The 11,667-nt window shown below is 46.4% G+C and overlaps 1 protein-coding gene across 4 annotated transcripts; it reads right to left on the bottom strand.

Moving 5' to 3' along the window:
• Nucleotides 1-1,932: 1,932 nt before the first annotated feature.
• On the bottom strand, nt 1,933-11,190 carry dus2 (dihydrouridine synthase 2). Of its 4 annotated transcripts, none has more exons than XM_026172428.1 (18): nt 11,107-11,190; nt 10,831-10,955; nt 10,450-10,497; nt 10,069-10,206; nt 8,438-8,483; nt 8,270-8,361; nt 7,905-7,948; nt 7,727-7,787; nt 7,603-7,650; nt 7,464-7,529; nt 6,790-6,860; nt 6,382-6,468; nt 6,000-6,168; nt 5,765-5,886; nt 5,536-5,676; nt 4,897-4,984; nt 4,720-4,793; nt 1,933-3,622 (listed from the first exon to the last, which is right to left on the bottom strand). In XM_026172428.1, exons 4-18 carry the CDS (start codon nt 10,186-10,188, stop codon nt 3,355-3,357), a joined length of 1,497 nt encoding a protein of 498 aa, XP_026028213.1. In that variant the 5' UTR covers nt 10,189-10,206; nt 10,450-10,497; nt 10,831-10,955; nt 11,107-11,190; the 3' UTR covers nt 1,933-3,354. The 4 variants fall into 4 exon arrangements, with proteins under 4 accessions (XP_026028213.1, XP_026028214.1, XP_026028215.1 ...); XM_026172429.1 differs by having other exon boundaries at nt 10,831-10,972; nt 11,107-11,171; XM_026172430.1 differs by lacking the exon at nt 10,450-10,497.
• Nucleotides 11,191-11,667: the final 477 nt, after the last annotated feature.

Consider the following 11,667-nt stretch of genomic DNA (forward strand, 5'->3'; position numbering starts at 1 on the left):
TCAAAATAAGATCTTTAAGACATGGTTCATTTGTCTCCAGCTGCTGTAAGAATACATCTGTTTTTGTAAGCAGAGCATTTATTATTACTGCCTCTTTTTATATAATCCGATAATTGATTCATGAACAGAAATATAACTTAAATATGCTCCCCCCGCTTTTGTAGTCAGAAACTGCTGATCTGTAGCAGTTCCTGTGTTCATATTTAAAGTGCAGCACTGTAGTATCTCTCCATGCACACTGCTGCTAACCTTGCACTTCCTTTTTCAGCTGTGAGACGTTAGTTTCCTGTGTGGCCTCACCCAACTTCATCTTGTTTTCCACTGAGCAGCTGACAGAAAGCTGACATGTGCTTTTAGAAAGCCTCCACAGGGTGTTCCTCTCCTTAATTATGACCATTTTTTCAGACACACAGCTTCACATTGCACCTTCTTTGAGTCCCCTCCCAGAGATCAGCATGCGCCTGGAAACCGTATTTCGCAGCGCCCCTGAAGGCACCATCAGACCGCCCTAATTTGACGTCAGCAGCAGCAGGATGTCTTCACCTCACAGGTTCAGCTCAGGACTTCACGGGACTCGTTAAACACAAGGGGCGGTTTTATTTTAACACCATGCGGCACACCTGTGTAGTGACGCTCGTGTTCTGCGTGCAGAAGCTCTGACCTCACCTGAACTCACCTGAGGTCAGGTGAGTTCAGGTGAAGCAAGTACAGGCCCAGGCTACTTGAAACATGTCACACAGGAAGCTAAAGGTTTTAAAACTGCATGAATTTCGAAGGAAAACTCGCACCTGCCGGTTCATGAACCGGACCTCAGGTTCAGGTGTGGGTTGGGTGACCAGGTGACCCTCTTTATGAGGGACTGCCGAGCATTGTTATGCCCGGGCCTCTACATCATACAGCGACACCAGAGATGTGCTGATCTGTGGATGAAGGTCGACACAAATAACAGAAAATTGAGAAATATTTTTTAATAATTATTGATCGCATTCTCCTGAGATTTTCTGAGCACGTCCTGAACCGAAAGTTGATCAAATACGAGTTAATAAAACCACAGAATCTTTCTTTTTTAATGTCATGCTCATGTTTGCTAAAGATCAGAACAGTGAGAAGAGGAGAGGCATAGACTGTATGTGAAAGATGGACACAGCTCACATGTTGGTTCATGAGTGAATATTAAAGCCTCCGTTTTAACATTTTTGGCTGCCACCATGCTGGTTAGTGGGACCCAGAAGTGACCATGTTTAGACAACAGTGTGGACTATTCATTTATCAGCTAATGAGAACGAGCTGCATTCATAAACAGTATGAGAGCGCCTGCAAATTAGTGCGGAAATAGAATTTCACTCATGACAAAAAAACAAACAAAAAAAAAAAATGCTCCAAACATCACACGGTCCAGAGGTCCAGTTCAGGGACTCCAGTTACCAGAGGTGAAGCCTAACAGACAGCTAGCAGCTACAGCTGCCTGTGTCACCATCCGCCTATCAGGCCAGAGAGGCCACGCCCCAAATAGTTCGAACTTTCAGCCTTAATGCACTTTACACAGTGACTCCCCACCTGCACAGGTGTTATATAGAGATCACATCTGTAGAGACCGAAGTTTGTGTATCAGGCTGTAAACGTGTTCATATCTCCAGCAAAGTTTTAACATGGGAGTCTATGGGATGGACTGACTGCGGGAGCCTCTAGTGGATGTTAGAGGAACTGCAGCTTTCTGTGCCTCATCGCTGGATTCAATAATTGTAAAAACAGTCAGTCATGTTTTTGGGTTTAGCTAGTTTGATAATTATTTTTCTTTCATCTGACTGTGCAGAAAGTTCTGAACACGAGCAGAAATCCTGCTGCAACAAAACAAGCGATTAAAGTTCTGGGTTTAAAATCCAATTAAATTCAGATATTACTGAGGGGGAAATGAGCCACATGCACATTTGGTTAACAGAGACGACCTCTTTAATGGAGGCAAACATAGCCTGAGCCAGTGTTAATGAAAAGTGTCCAAAATGTCATTATGAACAGCTGAGCTCTGTGAGGACAGATCCACCAGGCTGCACATGCTTTAATTCAACTTGCAGACAAAGAAAAGCACAGGTTGTTCCTTTGGCATGAACATAAAACATGACATCATTTGGCAGATTTTATACCTTAAAACAAAGAAGATCATGAGATCAAAACAAGTTCACAAAGTGTGACAGTCAGTGTTTACTGAGCGGCGAGAAGCCGCACAAATCACAGACGTCTTCTCCATCAGCACACGGTGCGTTTGAGGCTCTTCCACAAATCATGAACAAAAGACAGAGTAAGGCACCGGGTGTTAAAACGGCTTTCTGCAACGCTCTACAGATTCAACTTTGAACTGAAAAGTTGAGCACCGCCCTCTTCTTTCACCTGTCCAGCACAGAGACATCTACAGGCAGACGCTCTGATGCTCCAGCTGCGCAGCGTCGTCCACTCAGCTCATACCAGGCTGACAGGAATCACTAACGAGCAGCCACAGGATTGCATTTATTCCAGGATCTGACTCAGATTTTAGGCGAGCCCTGAAACCGTCGCTCACCTGCTGCAGGACGCATGTGTAAAATGTTCGTGTGGCACCTCTGGTGAGGTTTTTCATTAAAGCCTCACATGTAGGAGCTCGATGTTTGTGCCAGCTTTCCTTTATCCAACAGCCGTTTGTCTGTAAATTCTAAGGACCCGGGCTGGAGACGAGCAGCTGCAGCGATGAAACTGTAACGGTGAAGCTGCTGATTGTTGTTGTTACCCTCACCTGTGGCCGGGAGAGATCGGGGTTACTAACGGGAGAAATGAGCTTCTTCTGAAGGGGGCGGGGCTCTCCCTCAGAGACAGAGTGGCGCTCCTCCTGGCAGGTGAGGTGTTCTGGACCCAGGAGGAGACCCTTCCTGGAGAGATCTTGCCCTCCCCACCACCCCAGAAGAGAGCTGGAGGAGGTCTGTGTTTAATTTAATCTTCTCTTATCAAACACCTGAGGCTCTCACACTGGATAGCGTCTGTTCTGCAGGTCGGACACGTGTGATGGCTACGCCACGCGCGAGACGTTTCATATAAAACCCAGCGAGTTCTGATGGGTTTTAACCGCGTGCATTAGGAGGCGTGGCTCCCCGCACACGTGCAGACATCCACAGGACAGAGGCGGATGAGCGGCGTGGTTAACGGGACTAAACGATCAGACCTGAGCTGTGAGACGTATGTCAGCCGTGCTGGGTTTAAAAAATATTTACTTTGAGTTTAAATCAGATGAAGTGATGAATAATAAAAAAATAAAACTGAGCACAAACTCAGAGTTCATTTCTGGGTTAAATGTCTGATCATGCAGGTCACTGCCAGCTGTTAAACTCCTCACAGGCTCTCCCGCTGGCTTGGAGGCGGAGCCTCTTGGTGACTGTCACTGTTCGTTACCACAGCAACCTCTGAGGTTTGTTGCAGGACGTCGTTTACGTGCCGTTTCCTACTCCTCTCTTCCTCTGCGGCGCCGTTCACCTTCCCCTCCCTCTTCCTTTTGCAGACCAGGCCGGAGTCTTCCTCGCCGATCCGTCCCTCTGGTACTCCCAGAACTCGCAGGCAGACGATGGCGGCCGCTTGCTCTGCAAACTTCTTTGACTTTTCCCTGAAAGACGGCGAGATAGTTTTAGCCCAAAGCGCAGCAGACTCAAGAAATCACGACTGCGATCAAATTTTCAATTGCGGCTCATTTCTTGGAGGGTTTCCGCACTCTGAGCTGGAAAAACATCCTCACGATGTCTTTAAATAAACATATTCTAATTCTCTTCAGTTACTTTGTGTCATTTCAAAATGAAATCTGGAGCTGAAATGAGTCACTTGGTGTCAGACGGGGACAACACCGAGTCTACTTTTGATAATCTGTATGAAACTTTCTATTTTCACACTTTCAGTCGTGCCTGTTGTGAGAAGCTAATGTGGTCAGAACAGTAGGAGGGGCGCTCAACCACACGAGACGTCACAATAACCGTAGGAAATGAGCGAGCACAGATATTTGTGAGGAGGCGGGAGCGCTCAGAGGATCAGAGCCGTGCAGTTTATTCCACAAGCTGACATTTATATTTAAATGTTCATTTGCTATTTCACCTAGGGTTTGAGAGTAACGAAATTTCTATTCTCTGTATGTCCTGTACATGTGGCAGAATTGACAAATAAAGTTGACTTGATTTTGTCACTGAGGTGCTTAAAGAGGGCTCAGAGACGCCATTCCTGTCATCTTTCAGCTCCGCCTCAGCGTTCCTGACTCTTCACAACTTACTTCAGGAGTATAGATTCCCTGTTGGCTGTTCAGCTGCTAAATGACGCAACTATCCAAACAGCCAATCACACGGCAGCAATTCAGTGCATGTAGCAACAGAAAAGAGCATCAATGAAAAAGGTGGAGGCGGGTTGCAAAACGGCTTGCATGCAGGCTAAAAATCAGATTTGAGATTTGTCAGCTGGACATGAAGCAGGACAACAGCTGAGTTCTCCAGGATTGAGCCAAAGCTCGGCACAGTCCACCCGTCCAAAAACAGAAGCCTGAACCACCGCTCAACAACCGGTGAACCCAGGAGACTTTCAGAGCTGCTCAGAAGAACCCAACAAGAAACTTTGCCGGTTGTGTGGAGGGAAAGAGATGAGCCTCGCTGGTGTTTTAGCACATTAGCGGCTCGCTGTGACTGAACACAGCTACAGAGCAGAAGCACTGAAGTTTGTACTCACCACAGTGAAGATCTGTACTTCTTCTGCGCGACGGTCACTGTGGACTGAAAGGCTCGGTCCTGAGCGCGCTGCACCTGAAACACACACACCTCTTAGAACCGCACAAATCATTCACGCCGTCACATTCAGGAACGAAGGCGAACATTTCTGTGGACGTGAAGCTTTGCGTTTGCTCACCGTCTCGTACTGCGGCTGCTCCACTTTCTCCTTACGGCTCCACTCGAGCAGGAACATCTTCGGAGTGATTTGAGGAGGATACTCTCTCCTGCAAACACATCAAATCCACCAAGTTTCACTTTAGTCCACGCAGGCAGACGGGCAGCGGTGTCCAGCCCGCTGTCATACAGCTGCTCGTTTTCTCTCGAGGCGGCGTTTGGTGCATGTAACACTGACACGTTCCCTGAACCTACTGAGTAGTTCTCGGTGCCCAAACATAACCAGCAGGTGGACGTGAACAAGCTGCGTGTCCACACCGCCCGCTGGTCCTCAGGCTGACGGCCAAATCCTGATTTTTAGATAAAAATAAAGCGGTCTGGTTCCTTAAGGTTAAACTGGGGAACAGAAGTTAGAAGAACCCCCAGACCGTGTTTATCAACGGTGGAAAAATCAGCCACAAGCTCATTTCCAGTTAAGAGTCGTGGCATGAATTCATCAAATAACACTACATAAATATTGTGCTGAGGTCTCTGGAAAACCACAACGCCTCTAAAAGCGTGGTGCACTGGCCTTTCACGGCAGGCTCGACGAGCCGCTGCGTCAACCATGAGAATCATCTCCAGCTGCAAACGAGGAGCTGAAAACGTGTTTTTCACTCACCGTTCGAACTTGACGGCCATGGTGGTGACGTCTCCGTCCGTGACGGGTCGCTCCGGCTGGCTGCCGCTCTGCAGGGCGTCCCTCCGAGCCTGCAGCTGTTCCCGAGTCTGCCGGTAAAACTCCTGCAGCCCGTACGCCTCGCTGCAACACGTCAGCACCACATCACACCACACCCACCCTACGTACATACACATCTGACACTGCTGCAAACAAACAAACAGTGCTGCACCTGATCTCAGCGTTGGTCTGCGCCGCCTGCACCTGCTTCCCCAGAGGAGACTCCACCTTGTCTCTGAGCATCTGACACAGACAGTACTTTGTGTTGAAGGCATTGTTGTCGTATTGAATCGCCTGTGAAGCATCAAACAACATCTGTGGTAATCAACAAAACGCCAAACATGCTCAAAGCTTCCCCAAAGATTGAATTTTATTCTGCGTCTTCACGAGCTGCACTTCAAACTCACATATTTGAGGTAGTCCTCCATGACCTTCTCCAAAGGAAGCGCTCCCTGGCTGCGGAACAGTGACGCGTTCCACATGGCGGCGCGGGCCAGCATCACCGACGAGGCGCCCGTCGCCTTTCTGAACTCCTCTATGTCGGCGTTGGTCTTCACGTGATCCAGAGAGCCTCCGCTGAAGGAGACACAGGACAGCGGACGGTTTAATGACTCCAGGTCTTAGTGTTGCGTTTAGGAACGCTGGTACTTAAGATTCTATTTACTGAGGACAGAAACCACACGGCTCTGTCCTCAGAGGAGCTGCCGCTCTCCCCTAACAGGGCCAAACTCTCGATCTCAAGCCGAGAATGGCGTTCAAACACATGAGCGGGAGCTGACTGTTACTCACTTTGCGATGACGGGGATGGAGACGGCCTGAGCGACGGCCTGAATGTAATCACAGTGGACAGGATGTCTGGGACGCTCGTCCTTAAACCTGAACAACAACGAGACAGACGTCCGTCAGCAACAGCCAAAAGAAATCCAACAGGAAGCAGTTCGAGACTTTTCCAGGCTCCTTATTGGCTCCTTCTGTTTGGCACCGTAAACAGATTGTTTGGTTTTGTGCAGTAAAAGTTATTTTTAAAAATATTATGAGATGTTTTTCTAACTTTCTCATATTTTAGATGCAAAGCAAAGACAATCAGAGGATGAACTGGCCTCATTATAATTAATTATGTATCCGAGTTGAATGACTGCATGAAACTGTACTCTGCTTCTCTGTAACTGAAGTTTTCACACTCCTGACGCAGTTTACCTGCCGTGAACGGCGACCGCAGCGACGCCCGTCCTCTCGATCCTTCGGACCAGACTGACTGTTTCCTCCAGCTGGAACCAAAGAACAGCGAAGATTAAACATCTGCAGTAAGTATTTCCCCCCCCCCCCCCATGTATTCTTCTGCACACGTGGCCCACTGAAGGGACCACAAACACCTGACTTCTCAGTGTCGAGGCTGGAACAGTTATCAGGTTTAGGGGGCAGTTACTTTTGCACACGGGCAGTTAGGTTTGGATAACTTTGTTCTCTTAATGAATGAAACCATCATTTAAAAACTGCGCGTAGCGTGCAGCCAACCACGATCAGACGTCCAAACACACAGAGCTGAGGCGAAACAGAAAGCTGGGCGTCTCTGAGCGAGCACTTTGACTGCACGGTGCAAGGCAGCAAGTAAAACACGCACTTGCAGATTTGCTGCTGCATATTACCGCATGCTGCAACAAACAGGGCAGAGGTGGGGCTGTGTGCATGCAGAGGGTGCAAGGCACATGACATTTCATTTTTTAAGGATGGGGTCTCACAAGACCTTAAAATACGAGGTAAAGGGAACCCCCTCCACAGTGCACAGGGGTGAGCTCACATTAACACTGAAACATACAGCTATGAATAAGATAACAGAGTGAAGGTGAGGAAGTGAAACGTTCACGTCTTACTGAGGGCAGGATTCGGATTTTACACGTCACCGGGATGGAAACTCCTGTCACGAGCGTCCTCAGGATCTGAGGTGAAGACCAAAGTCAGAGTTAAAAACATTCCTTTTATCCTGACGTGATCTCTTAGCTCACAGCTCACCGCTTCGATCTTATCAGGATCCGACAGGAGAGCAGCTCCCATCCCGCCCTGCAGGACAGCAGAGGTCAGAGGTCAGCCACAGGGACAGAGGGTCACAGCGTCAGTGGGGGGCGACTGGACTCACCTTGGTGGAATACTCCTTTGGACAGCCCATGTTCACGTCGACAGCAGCCACATCCTTCTCCCTGTGAGGAAGCAGCTTGTTATCACAAAGTTTAAAGTTACTGTGACGAGGAAGGCGGTGCAGAGCTTGACGGCACGAGCACTTCACTCGCAACACAAAGAGTCAACTTTGAACTCACACAAGTCGGGCCACAGCCAACGCTCTGTCCGGGTCAGCGGTTCCCTGAAAGACAAAAGGAAGACTGTTCGAGGTGTCCCCTTACACACTGTTCATATTTCATGTCTTCACAGCACGTTGAACCTCCCCAACAATAAGTGCCAATCCTGAATTTTGAACTACAGACGTCTGACATAATAAATGGAAGATTAATCCTTCAATACTGTTTGGGTCAAACAGTATGTGAGATTGACCCTGTGACCCGTCTCTGCAGAGGACCAATCAGACTTATCGTTTCCATAGCAAACAATAAGCACAAAGCCAATAAAGTAATTTTGTTTCTCCACGTCGATGCCATTCTGCTCGCTCATAAGCTTCCAGTCTCACCATCTGGAAGACGACGTTGCCCTTCTCCCTCTCACAGGTCCTGAACATCACTCGGTCATCCGGAGCCACGAAATCCACCGTCTCCAGCACGTCTGATGCACACACAGTTATGAGAAAGGTCTGAATGAACAGCCGGTATGAAGGGCAGCGAAGGGCACAGATTCTTACCGTTTACCACTCTCTGACACTGGGCCATTTTGATGTCAATCAGCTCCTGCAACAGACACCAAAGGGTCAAGGGGGAACTATTCGGATTTTACTTATTTCTTATCAAACATTTCTTATCAAACATTTCCCTCTTCTTGACCCAAGTTCCGTCAGGTTGCTGTAAACACTCCATCTTAGCAGTTTGTCATTTAAGAAATGTGGCTAAGTTAAGCCCTATTTTATCTCACTCTGAACTGGAGATTGCTATACGTGCATTTATTTCCTCACGCTTGGACTATTGTAACTCTTTGTTTATGTGTCTAAGCAAAGGTTCCCTGGATCGTCTGCAGGCTGTGCAAAATGCTGCAGCCAGGCTTTTAACAAAGTATTCACATGTGACACCGTTGCTATTTCAGCTACACTGGCTTCCTGTTGAACTTAGAGTTCATTTTAAGACCCTGGTCTTGACATTTAGAGCCTTGCCTGGACTGGCACCAGCCTACATCTCTGATCTGCCACAGCCCGATGTCCCCAGCAGGTCCCTGAGGTCATCTGATCAGGGCTTACTTGCTATAAAACAAGCTAAGATGAGAACTAAGGCTGCATTCACACTGCAGGCGAAAGCACATCGAATCCGATTTTTTTGACCCTCTGCAACCATCTATCCCATCATGGTGTGACAGTGTGCACGGCGCAAATCCGATATTTTCAAATCCGATCTGGGTCACTTTCGTATGTGGTGCTGAATCCGATACATATCTGATGTTTTAGAAAGCGACTGCTGGTTTACGGTCACTTCGCATTAAATCCGTCTTTTACGTCACCGACACAAGACAGACGCCGATTATCAGCGCCGGAGAAGACATGGTGAACGCTTCCTGGCCATCCTGATGTCAGTGAAACTGTTGAGAAGACAACGTTGGAGAAACGTGAACATTTTATTTGTTCTGTATAATCTGCAGATTCTGACAGAAATCTGCAGCTATCCTTTGAAGCAGCGCTCCTCTCAAACAGCAATAAGGATCATTATTAGGTTATTTACATTATTATGTAAATAACAAAATAACTTAAAGCAAAAATTGGGAAACGTAAAGTCCGAAGTCTTCATATTAAGGGCCATCAGTCAAAAATGCTGTTTGCTCTGGGTCTGAACAGAGCGCGTTGTGTGTGACGTCTTCTTTTGCGCATGCGGCCGCTTTGAGCGTTCACACTAGAGCGCGTTTGCTGTCGCATTTTATTAGAAATAAAATCCGATTTTTTTGTCTGCTCGGATCTGATCAAAAAATCGGAATTGAGCATCAAGACCTGCAGTGTGAACGTAGCCTAAGGTTGACGGAGCTTTTGCCACTGTGGCCCCGAGACTGTGGAACTCTCTCCCTCAGACATTAAGAACTGTGGACTCAGTAGCTGTTTTTAAAAAAACAACTCAAAACTCTTTTTAAAACAGTTTTTGGTTAAATTTCTGCCTGTTTTATATTGTCTGTTTTACCATTTTACTATTTGTCATCTTATGTGCAGCACTTTGTGACTGTCTAGAAAGATGCTGTATAAATATAATTTTTTTTATTTTTTCACCACTCTTTGCTCTGTATGATGTCACAGAGAGGGGATAATCCAAATATGGTCACCAAGGATACAGCCTCTGTCCTCACCTCACAGTAAACCACATCAGCCCCGTAGTCCAGAGCGAGCAGCCTCATGGGCAGAGTCCCCACTCGCACCATGGGAGCCAGGGCGGTGATGTTATTGAAGCTCAGCCGGCCTGCTGCCATCGTGGCGGCTCAGTCGTCCTGCCAAGACCACACAGGACCCAACGGTCAGAGACCCTCCTCTTAAACAGCTGGGCTTCAACTATCCAGAGGTGCTGGCATGTTTAGCCGCATTTTCACAACAACACAAAACTCCCTTACAAAAAAATCAGCTGATTTAAGGCGGTTTCGGTTCTAACACAACTGGATATAACTGAAAGAAGTATGTTTAATGCATTAATTGACACCACTGAAATAAATCAATACAAATAACAACATTCCTACCTTTTAGTGTTGCTTTGGATCAATTAGCTTCTCCTACAGGTCGACAACCTGGTCAGATTATCAGACCTAAAGTTAGAATTTCACTTGAATATTTTCAATTATCTGCTAACTATCTGCGCCGAATTAACCTTATTGAGATGCTTATTGTAGAAAAGTTAGTTTCATGCTCTCTGGTAGCTTTCCGACAGCGAACAAGCGATAAACGTTTTAACTGCAATTCTTGTGCACAGAGTTTGGCAGAGCGGCTAGCCAAGCTACGTTAGCATTCTAGCTAATTGCTTAACTGTGTTTCCGTCACGAGCTGAAAACAGGCGTTAGTACGGAAGCGACAGCTGCGATCATGCAGAGGTTTTTATCTCTACGTTTAAATCAAATCTTTACCGGCATTTGTTCTCAGGTGCTGACGACAGCGGCTCTCGTGCTCATGTGGGGAAGAATAAAGCGTGCTGCAGTTTAAACTTCCTGTTTAGGTATCTACGTCATCACGTCGTTCATCTTCGCGACACCTTCAGTAGAGCAGAATCTATATTTATAGTTTTCATTTTAAATAAAAATAATAATAAAAATAAAATTCAGCAAAAACAAAAAACCTCAGAGGTTAAGGAAACAGAAATATATAATATTACAAAAATTACAAATTTAATCAATATATTTAACTTTTTTTTGTTGCTGTTGTTGATTTGCCTCTCTGCTCTCTATTCAGGAATTTTCTCTTGCGTTTTAATCTTATAAAATCAGATTTTTTCCCCCACCCAGAATCGCTTTTAATCACCTGCCGCATAATTTCTTGGCTCCACCCCCAGCAGCTGTGACGCATCCACAGCCGGCACAGCTCAGAGAGACAGACACCACCAGTGCAGGTCTGCCTCATTCTGCATTTATTTATAGTTATTTTCTCAAAGTGCAGTAACACACATCCAAGTTAACATCCAGTGTGATGATCCCACTGTAAACACCGAATGCTTTACAAGAAATTTACAACATGAAAATGTGTGTATCAATACGAGTGGAGACACCAGCTATAATTTGCAAAGTGAATACAGCTGGATTTTAGATTTTTTTTTATTGTTGTCTGAACAGAATTAGGCCCCTCTACTGATATACTTCATTCCCTCTTTTTAAGTCCACCCTCAAAACTCACCTGTTTAAAATAGCTTATGTTTAAACCTCTGCATGCTTTTAACTTTTATCTGTTACTCTTATTATTGTGTATTTATT

This window comes from Astatotilapia calliptera, chromosome 7, assembly GCF_900246225.1.
Source record: "Astatotilapia calliptera chromosome 7, fAstCal1.2, whole genome shotgun sequence".
NCBI classification, from domain to species: Eukaryota; Metazoa; Chordata; class Actinopteri; order Cichliformes; family Cichlidae; genus Astatotilapia; species Astatotilapia calliptera.

Bases quoted from the DNA above. Each gene is read 5' to 3' on its own strand.
- dus2 (XM_026172430.1), bottom strand. From the start codon at position 10,188: ATGGCAGCAGGCCGGCTGAGCTTCAATAACATCACCGCCCTGGCTCCC. The intron at 8,484-10,068 runs GTGAGGACAGAG...TGTCTGTTGCAG, and splicing joins CTGATGTGGTTTACTGTGAG to GAGCTGATTGACATCAAAAT. The intron at 7,949-8,269 runs GTGAGACTGGAA...TTTGTCTTTCAG, and splicing joins GCAACGTCGTCTTCCAGATG to GGAACCGCTGACCCGGACAG.